Genomic DNA, 19,324 nt, shown 5'->3' with positions numbered 1-19,324 from the left:
ATAAAAAACCGGGAATCGAACCTGAGCACACGTAGCAACAGCGAGAGCCAAACAATCCATACAACTTCCAACAGATGCACAGAATCATGAGCAACATGGATGTAGTGTAATTGTCGCTGAAAAATGTCTGTCATTACTTGAAAACACCTGCATTGGGAAAAAGTACAGCTAATAGACAGGGTTGTCGAGCGTAGTTAATGTGGTAATTGTATTATAGAGGCGTTTTCGCAATAAATATGACTCAAATACAACATAAAGGGTGATTTTTTTGAGGTTAGGATTTTCATGCATTAGTATTTGACAGATCACGTGGGATTTCAGACATGGTGTCAAAGAGAAAGATGCTCAGTATGCTTTGACATTTCATCATGAATAGACTTACTAACGAGCAACGCTTGCAAATCATTGAATTTTATTACCAAAATCAGTGTTCGGTTCGAAATGTGTTCATTCACCGTAACGTTGCGTCCAACAGCATCTTTGAAAAAATACGGTCCAATGATTCCACCAGCGTACAAACCACACCAAACAGTGCATTTTTCGGGATGCATGGGCAGTTCTTGAACGGCTTCTGGTTGCTCTTCACTCCAAATGCGGCAATTTTCCTTATTTACGTAGCCATTCAACCAGAAATGAGCCTCATCGCTGAACAAAATTTGTCAAAATTTGAACACATTTCGAACCGAACACTGATTTTGGTAATAAAATTCAATGATTTGCAAGCGTTGCTCGTTAGTAAGTCTATTCATATTGATATCCCACGTGATCTGTCAAATACTAATGCATGAAAATCCTAACCTCAAAAAAATCACCCTTTACCAACGCACGGCCCCAGAAGCCATTACACTTTATATGGTTGAAAAGTCTTCTAACCAAAGACGAAACGCATCCCATAGTGATAGGGGTGTGTGTTGCTATCTCTGTCTTTCCTTTTCCATTTGCAAAGAAAATCTCCGATCATTGAGGTCGTCTCGCAAGGGAAATAAACAAAAATTGTAAAATTTAATGATTTCGCTCTAAAAGGCAAAAAACTTGAAAATGAAAAGAAACAAAATTCGGCAGAGTTCTGCCGGGATTCGAACCTGGGCACATAGAGCAACAGCGAGAGCCGTTGCCGTTGTTTAGCGTTCGAAGCCATCGATACAACTTCCAACAGATGCACAAAATCATTTCCTTCAGAAATAAATTTTTGCTAAAAAAAGTAATAAATAATGCAAAAAACGTTTCGCTATTTGGGTTTTAAAAGAAAAACTTCTTTTAAAACACTACTAATTCGATGTAGTTATAGCTGTTCGAAGAGCTGACAGTGCATTGTAATCATGGCATAATATTGCTGCACCAAAACACTGAGTCTTATTTCAAAGCTAAAGAAACCCAAAGTAACTTTCAGTTTCTTACTCCTCTAATAAAGAAAAATCCAAAGGGAAAATCTCTGTTCAACAACGATATGTGCGGAAAAGCGAATGTAATTATCGTAGGGCACATTGCGAATGAAATTTTTTACAATTTTCCTTTCACCATTTTATCGCCAGCACTCCTTAAAGGGTAATAAAAATACCCAAATTATGTGTTGAGTCATAAACCGAAAAGAAAAGTGGGCATGAATTTGCGCTAAAATTGAATAAAAGTTTTGATAAGGCACAGCTGGAACCATGATTGCAATACACTGTGCTAAGATTGAATAAAAGTTTTGATAAGGCACAGCTGGAACCGAAATACAGGCCAAGCAGGTGTTTGAAAATTATCAACTGTTTAAAAAGAATCAAATCATCAACCGTGAAAAACATCACTCAGAAAACAACAAAACAAGTGAAAAGGCATTAAGTTCGGCCGGGCCGAACTTTGGATACCCACCACATCGGGTGTATATGTAAACCCGCTTTCTTCATAATCTGGTGAAAAATGCATTACTTATGCACCCAAAGCAGCTATATCGAAATATGGTCCGATTTGGACCCAATTCGGCGTGGGCATTGAGTGGGCTAATAAATAGAAGTCATTGTTAAATTTTGGTTCAATATTGGTCTTTATGCCAGCCATATCCAAAAATAGGCCTATCTGATATCGAAAAGCCTAACATAAGTCACTGTGGATAATAAATAAGCCTTTTATGAGGCCAAGACCTTAAAACGGGGGTTCGCTCTATATGGCAGCTATGTTCAAATCTGGACCCATCTGGGCCGTCTTCAAGAAGAATATCGAGGGGCCCTCAAATTCCAAATTTTGCAAATTTCTCACATATCAATGAGTGCAGTCCGAGGTGCAGTAAGAGGTCTCCTTTTTATAGCCTAGTCCGAACGGCTTGCCGCAGTGCGACACCTCTTTGGAGAGAAATTTTTACATGGCATTGTAGCTCACAAATGTTGCTAGCATTAGGAGGGGAAAACCACCGCTGAACATTTTTTCTGATGGTCTCGCCAGGATTCGAACCAAGGCTTTCAGCGTCATAGGCGGACATGCTAACCTCTGTGCTACGGTGGCCTCCTAAACTCACTGCCCTAAATTTCAGCAAAATCAGATTATGAATGCGCCTTTTATGGGCCCAAGACCTTAAATCCAGAGATCGGACTATATGGCAGCTATATCCAGATCTGAGCCAAATTTGAAAAAGATATAGAAGGGCCTAATGCAACTCACGGTCCCAAATTTCAGCGAAATCGGAAAATTGTAAATTTCAAATTTTCCCCATAAACACTCCAATAAGAAACAGGGGCAAACTTCTCCCATATCAATGAGTGCAGTGTAAGCTCAATGATAAGGGGCCTCCTCTTAATAGCCAAGTCCGAACTTCGTGCCAAAGTGCGACACCTCTTTGGAGAAAAGTTTTACATGGCATAGTACCTCACAAATGTTGCCAGCATTAGGAGGGGAAAACCACCTCTGAAAATTTTTTTCTGATAGCCTCGCCAGGATTCGAACCCAGGCGTTCAGCGTCATAGGCGGATATGGTAATTTCTGCGCTACGATGGCCTCCGAAATCGGAAAATAAATGCTCCTAGTCTTTTTACCCTAAATCTGAAGATCGCTCTCTATGTCAGCTATATCTAAATATAGCCCGATCTGGACCATATTCGTAACAGATTTTGGTAGTCTTGATACACCTCACTGTTCCGAAATTCAGCGAAGTCGGGTAATAAATGCGCCTGTTTTAGACCTAAAATTCAGCGAAATCGGGTAACAAATGCGCCTGTTTTAGACCTAAGACCCTAAATCGGCAGATCGGCCTAGATGGCAGCTATATCCAAATATTCTCCGATCTGGACCATTTTTGGTTCGGATATCGGCGGGCCTAATAAAACTCACTATGCCAAATATCAGCAAAATCGGGTAATAAATGCGCCTGTTATAGGCCTAAGACCCAAAATCGGCAGATTGGTCTATATGACAGCTATATCCAAATATAGTCCGATGTGACCCATTCAAAAACTTAACCTGCGTATAGAAGAAATACGAGTCTGTGCAAAATTTCAACTCAATATCTCAATTTTTAAAGACTGTAGCGTGATTACAACTGACGGACACACGGTCATGTGGGACACAATGAATGAGACTTCAGTAATATCTTATCAAAAGACAGTATCTCCTACGGTTGATGTTAGGCTATAGTGCCTAGGCAATATCTCATCCACGCGAAGCTTCTTACCGTGCCACCGAATCCGCACGGGCGACCCCATCAACTATATTCAGTAGTTTGACAAATAACACATGAATACGGACGACTGGTTCGTCTCGCCGTGAACGAATATCAGTTTCCCGGAATACCAGCATATCTGGGAACACAAGTCAATGCTATGTCATGAGCTCGGAGTGATTCCAAGTAATCCGCCACGCACCTTGACTTCGCTGTCCTCAAATCCAAAGCCTTGAGCGCAACTATACTGTCCACAAAAATTGTAAACTTCGAAGGCTGCAAACCCCTTTTCCGGATTTCTCTTAAGACTATTGTAATGTCATATAAATTAAGTTGAACTTTAGCGTTTATTTGTTGCGGTGCTATGCACCTCTTTTATTGCGTTTGAATTTGAAACTAAAACTTAAACAGAAATTATGAAACCATAAAGTTCTCTAAGTCATTTGCCTTGCCATGCAACTTGCTGATGGGGCAGAAAGCCATTTCCATTGTCGACGGGAAATATGATCCGTGAGTTGAAGGCTGGCCAACAAAGTAAGCGAAGCTGTTGGAAAAAGCGATGTCAGCTGAATACGCCGGGATAGCTGCTGGTTTATGGGAACCGTCGTATCAGCGAAATAGTACTTTGTTGAAATGAAGAAATAGCTGCACAATGGGTCTATGGCGTGAACTTATATATCTGCCTGAAAGACCATTCAATCGTTCGGCCGTCTCAGCGATAATTGTTATCTAGTATCTCAATGAAGATCGTCAATCCCTAACTGCCTCTATCTTGAAGCCTTCAGTGAAGACAGAGTTTCCATTCTCCTCCAAAACAACAACACTGTCTCCCAATCCTTTCCTTGCGGGAAAGCATTTAATGAAGATCTGCTTTGAATTAGTCTCGGTTTCAGGTAGCCTGAGACTTTTCTCAGTTTACGCTTCACATCCATAATACTAAAATAGTCCTTTGGCTGTAGTTACCTCTTCAGCAAGCCGAGCTTCCTCATAATAAGCGCGTCCTTGTCAGCACAGATTCCAATATACCACCTCAATAGATTGCATATCCAGCAAGTCTGCCTGCGGTGTAGATTTCAAATTACGACGCAGGCCAGTCACTGCACCCTTTCGAACTTCCTGGTTCTTTTTTATTTTAAGCCTTATGCCATACCAGCATAAGGTCTCACAATGGCTGTGTAAAACTCAGGGTTAACTACCCACTTCATACCGAACATCCTCTAGCAGGATAGAAGGCGCTCAACATCTCCTTTTGTGTTTCCTCCGCATTGCCTTTCCAAAACAGTTTCGAATCGAGGACTGTTCCTACTCCTACTCCTATTACTCTTATTTCGACTACTCCAGAGTTGTCCTCTTCAAAACGTGAGTCCAAAATCCGGTAACTGTGAGTGAAAAGCACCAGCTTCGACTTCCTTGGGTTAGACCATCTCGTCTGTCTCCCTATTGACCTATCCATTATCTCACTGATCGTCGAAATAATCTTGCCACGGACTAGTAGTACGACATCGTCTGCATTTGAGATTAATCTTAAGCCAGCCTCGTTGAAATCCAATGGAACTTAGTTTCTTAAAGATTCTCCCCCCATATTAGCTTTCTCTCGTCACTTGTCTCTTGACCACACTATTTCCCAAGCCCGCGTTGTCCCGCATCGTAGCTTCCAATACATCTTTGGGAGATATTCCGGTGGATCATCGCCATGTTGGTAAATGCTATCTCCATATCGAAGAAGGACGCCATGGCATACTTCTTCAATTGGAGTGACATATTGACCTTTCTTACCACTACGTGGAGAGCCGTCTGCTCGGACCTACGCTTTAGGTGTGCATGATGTGCCTCACTGAAGTTTTACGGTGTAAGTTCCTCCCTTACCGTCAAGTCTATCAGTTTTTCATTGTTTTGGGTAAAAACGATGACACAGTGATGGGCCTATAATCCTTTCATATGCTGTGGCTTTTTTTCCCCCTTTCGTATAAAAGCGAACCTGACCTTTTTCCATTCCATCGGTTTGTGCGACTATGTCGGGTTTGACCTTAAAAATCCAACTCAGCCATGGCAGAGTATCCAGTTGTTGTGCCGGGATGATTCCGTTTGGTCCCGCCGATTTTAATAGCTGGAAAGTGCGAATCGCCCACATTATCTTCTTGTCGTCAACGATGTCACTGATGAAGTTTTCCGTTGAGGCTTATCCTGTGGGTATTGCCACGTATTGATCATCAAACTCATCCTGGCTACCCGGAAATACGCCTCCATCAGTAATTCCAGCTTTTTCTCTTCCTTTTCTCTTTCGCTGTAAGTTTCGTCCTCTCTTCTCAGAAAGCTTGGAGTGTTGAGACTCTTAGAGATGTCTCACTATTGTCCTCCAATTGCAATTGCAAATTTACCTATGAACATTCCATTCAGGGGAACTGGGGAAAACACATATCAATGAATGCTGTCCGATTTAAGTTTAAGCTTATGGATAAGAGACTTCCTTTTTATACCCGAGAACGAACATCGTGCAGCAATGCGACACCTCATTGGGGAGAAGTTTTGACATGGCTTCTATGCATGACACAGTACATCACAAATTTCGCCTGCATTAGGTGAGAATAACCACAGCAGACATTTTTTCACAATTTTCCGTTTGTTTCTCTTTTGAGAGGAGCTTAATGATGGGAGATTTTTCCTTGCAAAGGAAAGCCAGAGATCGCAAAGACACACCAATCACAATGGGATGCGTTTCGCAAATTGGTTTGGAATTACTCATTAGCCATATTAGGTGTAAAGGCTTGAAGAGCCGTACGTTGATATGTTGTACTTATACCTTATTTATTGCGAAAATTCCTCTTTGATATAAATACCACATTAACCACGCTCGACAACCCTGTCTAATAGCTGTACTTTTCCCAATGCATGTATTTTGAATAATGATAGATTTTTTGTCTACACAATTACACTACTCCAATGGTATATACATGATTCTGTGCATCTGTTTGAAGTTGTATTGATGATTTCGAACGCTAGACAACGGCAGCGGCAACGGCTCTTACTGTTGCTCCGCGTGTAGGTTCGAATCCCGGCAGGGCCTAGCCGAATTATTTCTTTTTCAAGTTTTTTGCCTGTTAGGGTGAAGTTCATTAAATTTTGCACTTTTAGTTTGTTTCTCTTTCGAAACAAGCTCTATGATCAGAGATTTTTCTTTGCAAATGGAAAAGGCAGAATACTTAATAATGAAAAAAATCGCCAAAGCCCGGCTGCCAATTAAAGGTCTTGGGACCATAGTAAGCGCATTTATTGTCAGATTTCGGAGATAATTGGAACAGAGGGTTGTGTTAGGACATCCCACTTCAAAACGGCACAGATCGGTAAAGATTTAAATTAAGCTACCATATATACTGATTTCCTGATTTAAGGTTTTAAGCTAATAATAGATGAATTTATTAACCGATGGTGTTAGGCCCTTCGACATTCGTACCGGGCATGATCAATTCGGTCTATATTTGGATATAACTGCCATACATATACCGATCTCCTGAATTATTAGTATATATATTCTTGATTGTCATGACATTTAAAGTCGACCTACGATGTCCGTCCATCTGTGACCCTTACTTTCGAACGAGTAAAGCTAGATGCTTGAAATTTTGTACAAATACTTCCTATTAATATAGGTCGGTTGCGATTGTAAATGGGCCATATTGGTCCATGTTTTGATATAGCTGCCATATTAACCTATCTCCCGATTTGACTCCTTAAGCTTCTAAAGGACGCAATTCTTTTGCGATTTGAATGAAATTTTGCACGTTGCGTTTTGTTATGACTTCCTACCAAGTATCGGTCCATAACTTGAAATAGCTGTCGTATTAGCCGATCTCCCGATTTGACTTCTTGAGCCTCTAGAAAAGCGAATTTAATGCCGTTGGGGATTGCAAATGGGCCAGATTTGGATTTAGCTCCCATATAAACCGATCCCCGGATTGGACTTTTTGAGCCCTTGGAAAACTCAATTTTCGTCCGATTTGCACACATTGTTCTGTTATGACTTCAAACAACTGTGCCGGCCCAAATCGGTCTATAACCTGATATAGCTCCCCTATAAACCGATCTCCGGATTTGACTTCTTAAGCCCCTAAAAGTCACAATTTTCCACCGATTTGGCTGAAATTTTGCACATAGTGTTCTCTTATGACTTCCAACAACCAAGTAGAACCAAGTGCCAAGTACGGTCCAAATTGATCTATAACCTAATAAAGCTTACATATAAACCCGATTATCCTTGTTCGGTGCCTAGAAGCTTTAATTTTGCTGGTTTGACAGAAGTTTGGTATGTAGAATAAAATTATGCCCTTTAACTAAATTGATTTTCTATACAGAATACAGAAAATTTTTAGCAGAATCCATGGCGGTGGGTTCTCAAGATTCGGCCCGGCCGAACTTAGCACGCTTTTACTTGTTTTTCATGCTCTTAACTATGCCTCGTATATTTCCTATGAGCATTGCGTTGGCAATTAGGAAAGTTAAGGATTGGAGTGGTGATAGAGGAAGTTGTGTTTATTGATATTTGTCTATTTTTAACGTCAATGTGGTGGGAAAAAAATTGGTCGGAAGTCGATTCCACATCTGAATGGTTGAGGTGAAAATTTAATTTTTTCAAAAAGCCATGGGTCGGGCTACTGCGTGAGTTTCTCCGAAGTCTAATATTCCCGGTGAACATTCTGATGTCGGGAATAATAAAACTAATATCCCTGAAATACACTCCATGAAAGTAACGATAGAGTAGTACAACGCTACCCACATTCCCACGATGTTCAATAGAAGCATTAGAGTTAACTCCATCGCTCTGCACTGAACCTGGTCAAGTAACTCCAAGGATGATTTTGGAGCTCCTGCCCATATATGTGAGTTATATTCCATCCTCGGCCTGATGTAGGGTACTACAGATATTAAGAAGATCAGAAGAGGTGAAAGGTGAAAGAAAGCCCAAGTACTTGAATGCTTCTTTCGCCACTTTGTATACGTGCCTAGACAGCTCAATGTCTATACCGTCTATAGATATTGACGATTGTGGTGGGTCAGTGCCTCGGTTGTGAGTGAAGAAACATCACTGCGTCTTCTGTGCGTTAAAGTCTACCCTGTACATTATACCGCACTCGGAAATGGCCAACAAATCCTGGGAGCGCGTCTAATCCATAATGCGCCTTCTGTCCACAATTTCTTGAGGACTGGGCCTATGGTCGAATGATTATGAATGACATAGACTACATCGGCAAATGAGTGGACTACATTCGATCCAGTCTGATCCAATAGATCGTCAATGAAAATAAGAAAAAGGAAAGGGACAGAGCCTTGAGGCACTGCGACTTCTGAGAAAAACTCGATATGAATCGAACTCCAAAAGCGATGTAAGGGCATAAAGTGCATGACCATATCAAATGTTTTGCAGATATCCAGAGCCACGACCTTACTCTCACTCTCAAAAATTAATCAAGATAAGAATACTAACAAAGCAGAAATGTAAATGTTCCATCCGGGCCCGGAGATTTATTAACAAAAGTTGGTTAATGTATACATCCGAAATGGGGGGTGTCCAAAGTTCGTCCCGGACGAACTTAATGCCTGTTTACTTCCTATTGGTCTGCTTCACAAAAAGCATTGCCATAGAGAATGTTTCCACTTCGCATCATCTCCCCAGACGCCAAACACATTCTATCACTTGCCGCACCTTTCTGTATAAGTGGGCGCGAAGTCCTAGATATACCGTCCTATATCCTCTCTCTTGTCTTCTCTCGATACGGATACGCCAATTCCATGACAGCCGGTTGTACGTACCGGATTGACCCAATGGAGTCCTTCAACGCCGAGAGCTGTACGTGTTCGTCTTTTTTTATACCCTCCACCATAGGATTGTTTGTAACTACTCGAAATATTCGTCTGAGACCCCATAAAGTATATATATTCTTGATCGTCGCGACATTTTATGTCGATCTAGCCATGTCTGTCCGTCCGTCTGTCTGTCGAAAGCACGCTAACTTCCGAAGGAGTAAAGCTAGCCGCTTGAAATTTTTCACAAATACTTCTTATTAGTGTAGGTCGGTTGATATTGTAAATGGGCCATATCGGTCCATGTTTTGATATAGCTGCCATATAAACCGATCTTGGGTCTTGACTTCTTGAGCCTCTAGAGGGCCCAATTTTTATCCGATTTAAATGAAATTTTGCACGACGTGTTTTGTTATGATATCCAACAACTGTGCCAAGTATGGTTCAAATCGATTCATAACCTGATATAGCTGTCATATAAACCGATCTTGGGTCTTGATTTCTTGAGCCTCTAGAGGGCCCAATTCTTATCCGATTTAAATGAAATTTTCCACGAAGTATTTTGTTATGATATCCAACAACTGTGCCAAGTATGATTCAAATCGATTAATAACCTGATATAACTGTCATATAAACCGATCTTGGGTCGTGACTTCATGAGCTTCTAGAGGGAGCAATTCCTATCCGATTTGGCTGAAATTTTGCATGACGTATTTTATTCTTACCTTCAACAACTGTCTTAAATAAAGTTCAAATCGGTTCATAACCTGATATAGCTGTCATATAAACCGATCTGCTATCTTGACTTCTTGAGCCTCTAGAGGTCACAATTATTATCTGATTTGCCTGAAATTTTGTACGACGGATCCTCTCATGACCATCAACATAGGTGTTTATTATGGTCTGAATCGGTCTATAACCCGATACAGCTCCCATATAAATGGATCTCTCTATTTTACTTCTTAAGCCCCCCAAAGGGCGCAATTCTTATTCGAATTTGATGACATTTTACACAGGTCTCCAACATATAATTTAATTGTGGTTCGAACCGGACCATATCTTGATATCGCTCTAATAGCAGAGCAAATCTTTTCTTATATCCTTTTTTTGGCTAAGAAGAGATGCCGGCAAAAGAACTCGACAAATGCGATTCATGGTGGGGGGTATATAAGATGCGGCCCGGCCGAACTTAGCACGCTTTTACTTGTTTCTTATTCCAATTTTGGCTTTCATTTTCAGATTTCAGATTTTAATTGTGGTCCAAAACGGACCATATCTGATATCGCTCTAATAGCAGAGCAAATCTTTTCTTATATCCTTTTTTGCCTAAGAAGAGATGCCGGGAAAAGAAATCGACAAGTGCGAGTCATGGTGGAGGGTATATAAGATTCGGCCCGGCCGAACTTAGCACGCTTTTACTTGTTTCTTATACCTATCTTGGCTTTCATTTTCAGATTTTAGCCTGCTCCAAATCAACATGCATGAGCAGTGTCATGAGCATTGGCACAGTGCCGGTGGAAGCGCGCAAATCGGATGTGGTCTTGGATCATGCCAAAGATTTTCTGGATCAATATTTTACCTCCATCAAAAGGTAAGGTCTAAAACTATAATCGCCTTAAATTTAAAGAGAAAAACTTTAATTTGCTCTTTGGTTTTGTTTTTTAGATTATCTAGTGCTGCCCATGAGACACGCTGGAAGCAAGTGCGACAGAGCATTGAAACCTCTGGCCACTATCAGCTGACCGAAACGGAGTTGATTTATGGAGCAAAATTAGCTTGGCGAAATTCATCGCGTTGCATTGGACGCATACAATGGTCCAAACTACAGGTGAGCCCAAAAGGGGAATAAGGGGGAATTTTTTTCTTTTTATTTCAATTTACTTTTGTTTTTGTTAACTGAAAGTGAAATGCAAATTAGTTTGTGTCACCAAATCCTGGCATGACATCATTGGATTTGAGGTTTTTTTTTTTTTTTGTGAACATGTGCAAGAATTTAAATTATTCAACAGCTTGTTGGCATTTGTTATTCTCTTTGTGGCACAAAACTATTACCACTGTTGAACTCTAGGTTGTTTGAGTATAAGAATCTGCGACAGCTGCAACCGAGATTTATGCATCAATTTTGACCATAACTACATAACAAGTTCTGATTTCTTTTGTTGTGATAAATTGCATTAAAATAAACTAAACCAGATGACATGGTAAAGTACAATGAAGCTGTAGCTGCTGTTACTGCTGCTTCTGTTGATGATGATGATGACATAATGCCAGAAAACTGCATTCCCCGAGCAGTTACAATGACAACAATGTCATAGTGTTGAAAATGTCACAATTATTTAAACAAATCACGTAAAATTTCATTAAAACTTTTGTCAGCTTCCAAATATTTTCGTTTTGTTTTTTTTTTCTCTTCTTCATTGGGATTGAGAGTGCTGTTGTTATGACAGCACTTCTACTCAACTGACTGGCATCAACGAGTACAACGAGTGGCTGCCTTTGACTGCCTGCCTCGTTGTTTATGAAGAGCTTGAATACTCGAATTTTGATGCTCCATTCGTCTGATGAAAATTCATATTGAAAAGGGGGGGGTAATTCATGTTCATGTCGTTGATAGAATGTGAAAATCCATTATCCCTTGTTTAAATGATAAGGGGTAAGAGCAGATAACGTGTGCTCTGTCAACCCATGGGTCAATGACAGGTTTTATGCTAAATGGGAATCAGCGTTAGGAAGGCGGCGGAAATTCCAGATATTTTCTTTAAAGAAGTTGTTGGTTGAATATTTTGTGTAGCACAAAGTGGTGGCAAATATTGTTGTGAATAGGGTTTTTTTGTGGTTTGTTTCAATGCACTTCCCAGTTTCACTCGCCTTCATCATATCCTTAACACTTCATAAACCACAACATCCTTGTAAAAAAATACCAGGCATTGTCCACTTAGTAGTTGTCTTCATTTTCTGAAATTCTTGCAATGTTTCAATTTCATTTTCCGGATGAGGTTTACATGACGAACAACATGAATGTCCTTACCGACCGACCGACTGACTAACTGGCTGTTTGACCAACAAAAGTCATAAGTATTTTCAAGAGATTGTTTAACTTTGGTCAAGCAGTACGTGTGTAAAAAATTATTTAATTTTCTGATGAAGTACGTGTTTCATCAACTTGGACTTGATTTCCAAATAACTGCTGAACACTGCTGCTGAGTGGCTGCTCTGTAGTACTCTTGCCATTCCCAAAGGTGTTAGGGTGAGTTGGGTCTACATATTTGGACTTTGACCATATGCCAGAGATTTTTGTCCATGATATACCCTTGTATGGAGAATTTTTGTACTGAATACTCATGCGTAGCATCAATTCAAGTATTTTAAGTATTTAGTCCGTTTGTCCAAAGTGACACTTGAAAAGGACATTTTTGTATTTGTGACGACTAAGTGCTGAACCGTACCCAAGCCAAATGACAAATGAAAAGTTTGTTGTTCACATTCATTCGAAAGGAGTAGCAGTAATGCACAAAGGAAGTGGTGTGAACATTTGTTGGTCAATTCCATCAAAGCGTAAAATTGAATTTATTTATTTCATTTCCCCTCCCCCCCCCACCTATCTCCGGCTTATAATGATGGAGATCATGTTGGAGATTATTGCTGCAGATTTATTTAATTGAAATGTTCAAGTGTTACAGGAAATTTCTTTAGGAAATGGTAAACAATCTCAACAAATTTTTCTGGCAAACTTCAGGATGTTGTTTGGGTGAGGGATAGAATAGAAGGAAATTGTAAAGAATTAGTCAAGTGAAAGCGGAGACAAAGAAAAAAAAACTATTAAAGAAAGAAAATTAAAAGCTTAAGATTCAAGAGTTAAAGCCGAAAATCATAGTTATGGCAACGTTTTTTTTTCTATAACAAATTTTGTTATCAAACTGTAGTAACATTGGCGCCCGAGCAAGAACAGACACAGTTGGATAGTATGTAAAGTGACTAAGTTAGAAGTGAAGGGGAAAATGTTGATAGAATTGCATGTGTCTTGGTCGTACAGTGTCCATAAGAACGACTTGAATAAGTCCATCGAATAATTCATAAGGAAAGTCCAAGATATAACAAATTTTGGTATCAAACTATATTAACATTGGCGCCCGAGCAAGGACAGACAAAGCTGGACAGTATGTTAAATGACTTAGTTAGAAGTGAAGGGGTGAATGTCTATAGAATTGCATGTGTCTTGGGCGTACAGTGTCCATAAGAACGACTTAAACAAGTGCATCGAATAATTCAAAAGCAAAGTCCAAGATACTGTCGAAGAGCTGGCAACTAAACGTTACAATGGCGCCCGAGCAGGGATAAAGAGAGTAAGGTACTGTCTTAGTTACTTATGGAGACGTGAAGGATGAACTTAACAAGCGCTTCGAAGAATTCGGCTGCGAAGTCGAAGGTGCTGTTAAAAAGCTGGACATCTATCCTTAGAGTGGCGCCCGAGCAAAGACAGACAAATTGAGACAATGTGAGAAGTGACTTAGTTAAAGATGAAGAGGAAAATGTCGATAGAATTGCAAGTAACCTGGGCATACAGTCTCAATAAGGATTAAAGAAGTGCCTCGATTTAAAGAAGTGCATCGAATAATTCGGAAGGTACTGTTGAAGAGGTGGCAACCTACCGTTACAGTGGCGCCCGAGCGGGGACAGAGAGAGTTAGATATTGTCTAAGTTACGTAGTAAGACCTGAAAAGAAAAATGCTATAGAATTGCATGTGTCGTACAGCCTACGTAAGGATGATCTCAACAAGTGCCTTGAATAATTCGGCAGCAAAGTTGAAGGTGCTGTAAAAAAAACTAGAATCCTTTCCTTATAGAGGCAGCAGAGCAGGGAAAGACAGAGCGAAACAATGTGTGAAGTAACTTAATTAGAGATGAAGAGGAAAATGTCGATAGAAGTGCATGTGTCTTGGGCGTGCAGTCTTCATAAGGACGATTTAAAGAAGTGCATCGAAAAATTTGGAAGCTAAGGCCAAGGTAATGTTGAAGAGCTGATAACCTGACATTGCAGTGGCGCCCGAGCGGGGACAGAGAGAATAAGAGATTGTCTTAGTTGCTTATTGAGACGTGAAGAGGAAAATTTCGTTAGAATTGCATGTGTCCTAGGCGTATAGCCTACGTAAGAATGATCTTTGCCAGTGCCTTGAAGAATTCGGCTGCAAAGTTGAAAGTGCTGTAAAAAAGCTGGAAACATTTCCTTACAGGGGTAGCGGAGTGGGAACAGACAGATCGAAATAATGTGTGAAGTAACTTAGTTAGAAATGAATATGAAAATTTCGATAGAATTGCAATGTTTCTTGGGCGTGCAGTCTTCATAAGGACGACTTAAAGAAGTGCATCGAATAATTTGGAAGCGAAATCCAAGGTTATGCTGAAGATCTGGCAACCTGTCATTACAGTGGCGCCCGAGCAGAGACAGAGAGAGTTAAATATTGTCTAAGTTTCTTAGTGACATGTGAAGGATGATTTTAACAAGTGCCTCTAAGAATTCGGCTGCGCAGTCGAAGCTGCTGTTAAAAAGCTGGCAACCTTTCCTTATAGTGGCACCCGAGCGGGGACAGACATAGTGAGATAATGTGTGAAGTGACTCAGTTAGAGGTGAAAAGTTAGATCGATAGAATTTCATGTGTTTTGGGCGTGCAGTCTTCATAAGGGCAATTTAAACAAGTGCATCGAATAATTCGAGACTCCAAGGTAATGTTGAAGAGCTGACAACGTGCTGTTATAGTGGCGCCCGAGCAGGGACAGAGAGAATTAAATATTGTCTAGCTTACTTTATGAGACAAGAAGAGGAAAATGTCGATAACATTGCACTAGTCCTTGGCGTATAGCCTACAAGTGCCTCGGTAAATTCGCCTGCGAAGTCGAAGTTACTGTGAAAGATCTAGAATGCTGCCGTTGAAGTGTCGCCTCGCCTTGTCATATCGAGCATCATAGGCATTAAGTATTTGTCCAAGAGCCGGTGCCGCTCGACCTCTCATTGAGACAATACGCGACTGGCGTTGCAGCTACTCCATATGAAGCATTCCACTATCCGCATCCTGTGAACGCGCCCGGCAGCTTGCAGCTAAGCTTCTGATGACAGCAATGAATACCTACCAATCTAGCCTGTATAGTGCTCACAGCTATCCCGTGCCGGGACTAGTCATACTTAAGTGCACCCACTGGAAATCCCGTCATTATAATCTAGCTTAATCAGCTAGATTATAAATCTAGCTTAGTCAGCTAGATTATAATGACGGGAGGAATGAAGCACTTAAAATATTGCACAAATACCTCCCATAAGTGAAGTTGGGTTGGGATTGAAAATGCGCCATGTCAGTAATGTGAGCTATCATAAAAACCGATCTCCCGATTTGATTTCTTGAGCCCTTGGAAAACGCAATTTTTGTCCGACTTGACTGACATTTTGCACATAGTGTTCTGTTATGACTTCCAATAATTGTGCCATGTACCGTTCAAATCGATCAAGAACCTGATATAGCTCCCTTATAAACCCATCTCCCGATTTTACTTCTTGAGCCCTTGGAAGCCTCAATTTTCATCCAATTTGGCGGAAAATTTTCACATAACGTTCTGTTATGACTTCCAACAACTTTGACAAGTACCATTCAAATCGGTCAGGAACCTTATATATAGCTCCCATATAAACCGTTCTCCCGATTTAACACTTGAGCCCCTGGAAGCCTCCATTTTCATCCGATGTGTCTGAAATTTTGCATATAGTGTTCTGTTATGACCTTCAATAACTGCGACAAGTATGGTCTAAATCGGTCTATAACCTGATATAGCTTCCATATAAACCGATTTTCCGATATGACTTTTTAAGCCCCTGGAAGTCGCAATTTTTGTCCGATTCGACTGAACGTAGCACATAGAGTTTTGTTTTGACTCTCAATAACGGTGCGAAGTACGGTCCATATCACTTAGCACGCTTTTACTTGTTTAGTCTCCCACATACTTCTGCAATTTCTGTGGTAGATAAAGGCGCATACCCATCACTCTGCTCGTTTTGCTTTTAGGAAATAGTGTACTTACAATGGTAAGTGTCCATTCCGCATTACACACTACCTTCTCTACACTACCTTCGCCACACTACCTTTTCTACAATACCTTCTCTACAATACTTTCTCGACACTACCTTCTCGATACTACCTTCTCGACACTATATTCTCGACACTATTTTCTCGAAATTACCTCCTCTACACTACCTTCTCTGCACTACCTACTCTACACTACCTTCTCTACACTACCTTGTCTACAATACCTTGTCTACACTACCTTCTCTACACTCTCTACACTACCTTTTCTACACTACCTTCTTTTCACTACCTTCTCTACACTAACTTCTTTACACCACCTTTTCAACACTACCTTTTCTTACCTATCTTCTCTTGTCTACCTTCTCTACTTTACCTTTTTTACACTACCTTGTCCACACTACTTTCTCCACACTACCTTCTCTACACTACCTTCTGTGCACTATCGCTTTACACTACCTTCTCTACACTAACTTCCCTACACTACCTTCTCTACACTACGTTCTCCACACTACCCTTTTTACACTAACTTCTCTACACTACCTTGTCTACACTAACTTCTCAACACTACCACAGGCCATCAAGGGCAGTCCAAAAAGTAGAGATACGGGGGAGCGCCAGAGGTCCACCACTTAAGTTTTCGAGTGCCCACGAAAACTGAAACTGATAGCTCCCCAACCTTGACCACATCAAACCAATCACGACCCGATATAGCTGTCATACAAACCGATCTGGGGCCTTGACTTCTTGAGGCTCTCGAGAGCGCTATTATTATCCGATTTGGCTGAAATGTCGCGCGAAGTGTTTTGTTATGACTTCCAACAAGTATGCCAAATATGATCTAAATCGGTTCATAACCTGATATAACTCCAATATAAACCGATCTCCCGATTTTACTTCTTGAGCCTTTATAGGGCGCAATTCTTATCCGATTTCCCTGAAATTTTGCGCAACACCTTTTCCTATGCCAAATATGGCCCGAATCGATTCATAACCTGATATAGCTGCCATATGAACCAATCTCCCGATTATACTTCTTGAGCCTCTATAGGGCGCAATTCTTATCCGATTTGGCTGAAATTTTGTCCGATGTGTTTTTGTTATGATTTCCAATCTGATCGGTTCATAACCTGATATCGCTGCCATTTAAATCGATCTGGGAGCTTGACTTACTGAGCCTCTAGACGGCGCAATTCTTATCCGATTTGGCTGAAATTTTGTACGAAGTGTTTTGTTATGACTTCCGATAGCTGTGCTAAGTATGGCTCAAATCGGTTCATAACCTGATATAACTGTCATACAAACCGATCTGGGATCTTGACTTCTTGAGTCTATAGAGGGCTCAATTTTTATCTGATTTGGCTGAAATTTTGTACAAAATGTTTAGTTATGATTTCCAACCGCTGTGCTTGTTATGGTTCAAATCGGTTCATAACCGGATATAGCTGCCATATAAACTGATCATGGATCTGGACTTCCCGGGCCTCTATAGGGCTCACTTATTATATGATTTGGCTGATATTTTGTAATTCCTTTCCTTATAGGGATGACCTTAACAAATGCTTGGAGAATTCGCCTGCGAAGTGGAAATTACTGTGAAAGATCTAGAATGCAGCAGTTGCAGTGGCGCCCGAGCAGGGACAGAGAGAGAGTTAGGCAGTGAGTGAAGTGACTTAGTTAAAGATGAAGAAGAAAATTTCGATAGGACCACTTAAACAAGTACATCGAATAATTCTGAAGCGAATTCCAAGTTACTGTTGAAGAGCTGGCAACCTGCCGTTACACTGGCGCCCGAGCGGGGACAGAGATAGTTAGATATTGCCTAAGTTACTTAGTAAGATATTGTCTACGTTACTTAGGAGGCCACCGTAGCGCAGAAGTTAGCATGTCCGCCTATGACACTGAACGCCTGGGTTCGAATACTGACGAGAACATCACCAACAACTGTGTCAAGTATGCTTAAAATCGGTTCATAACCTGATATACCTGTGCTTTGTATGGTTCAAATCGGTTCATAACCTGATATATCTGTCATATAAACCGATCTGGGGTCATGACTTCTTGAGTCTGTAGAGGGCTCAATTTTCATCTGATTTGGCTGAAATTTTATACCAGGTGTTTAGTTATGACTTCCAACAACTGCGCTTGGTATGGTTCTAATCGGTCTATAACCTGATGTAGCTGTCATATACACCGATCTGGGATCGTGACTTTTGGAGTCTCTAGAGGGCTCAATTTGTATCTGGTTTGGCTGAAATTTTGTACAATTTTCAACTCACGTGCTAAATGTTCCAATTGCATGGAAATTTTTATCCCTTATCGTTTGTTTGCTTTCAAAAAGGTGTTGGGCAAGGGTTAGGTTAGGTTACGTTCTTGACAATTGCGATCCTTGGTGGAGGGTATATAAGATTCGGCCTGGCCGAACTAGGCACACTTTTATTTGTTTTATGCACGACACATTCAAAGACCCCTTCAAAAAAGGCAACCTGCTTCTTAGCCTTGGGCAGTTTGAAAATAATTTAAATTTTTAACAGAAAGCAAGCTCGTTTATCGCCTTAGCCTTAAATATGCAGGTTCTTAAGTCAATTGCCAAAGCAGCAACGAAATGCTTGAAAATGTTTTGTTTTTTTAAAACACACTTTAGATCTACACTCTGCCAACAAGAAGCGACATTAAGCTCTTAATTATGCAAAAATTACATTTGAAATTATTTTTTTTTTCATTTTAAAATAGCAACAACAAAAACACCTTGGAAAAAACGATGAGATTTTGTAGAAAAGAAACAAGAAAAAATAAAAAAAACGATTCACTTACCTTTCTTTCATACTTT

At 40.5% G+C, this 19,324-nt stretch overlaps 1 protein-coding gene across 1 annotated transcript in view; it reads left to right on the top strand.

Annotated features, from left to right (window-relative positions):
- Positions 1-19,324, top strand: part of LOC106083069 (nitric oxide synthase) — a 317,072-nt gene that overhangs the window by 47,447 nt on the left and 250,301 nt on the right. The window contains exons 2-3 of the mRNA XM_013245896.2: positions 10,882-11,018; positions 11,093-11,255. Of these exons, the coding sequence (XP_013101350.2) occupies positions 10,882-11,018; positions 11,093-11,255 (300 nt within the window). The remainder of the gene's footprint in view (positions 1-10,881; positions 11,019-11,092; positions 11,256-19,324) is intronic.

Source organism: Stomoxys calcitrans, chromosome 3, assembly GCF_963082655.1.
Source record: "Stomoxys calcitrans chromosome 3, idStoCalc2.1, whole genome shotgun sequence".
NCBI lineage: Eukaryota > Metazoa > Arthropoda > Insecta > Diptera > Muscidae > Stomoxys > Stomoxys calcitrans.
The sequence above is the reverse complement of the archived record's forward strand: the minus strand, read 5'-3'. Positions and strand labels throughout refer to the sequence as shown.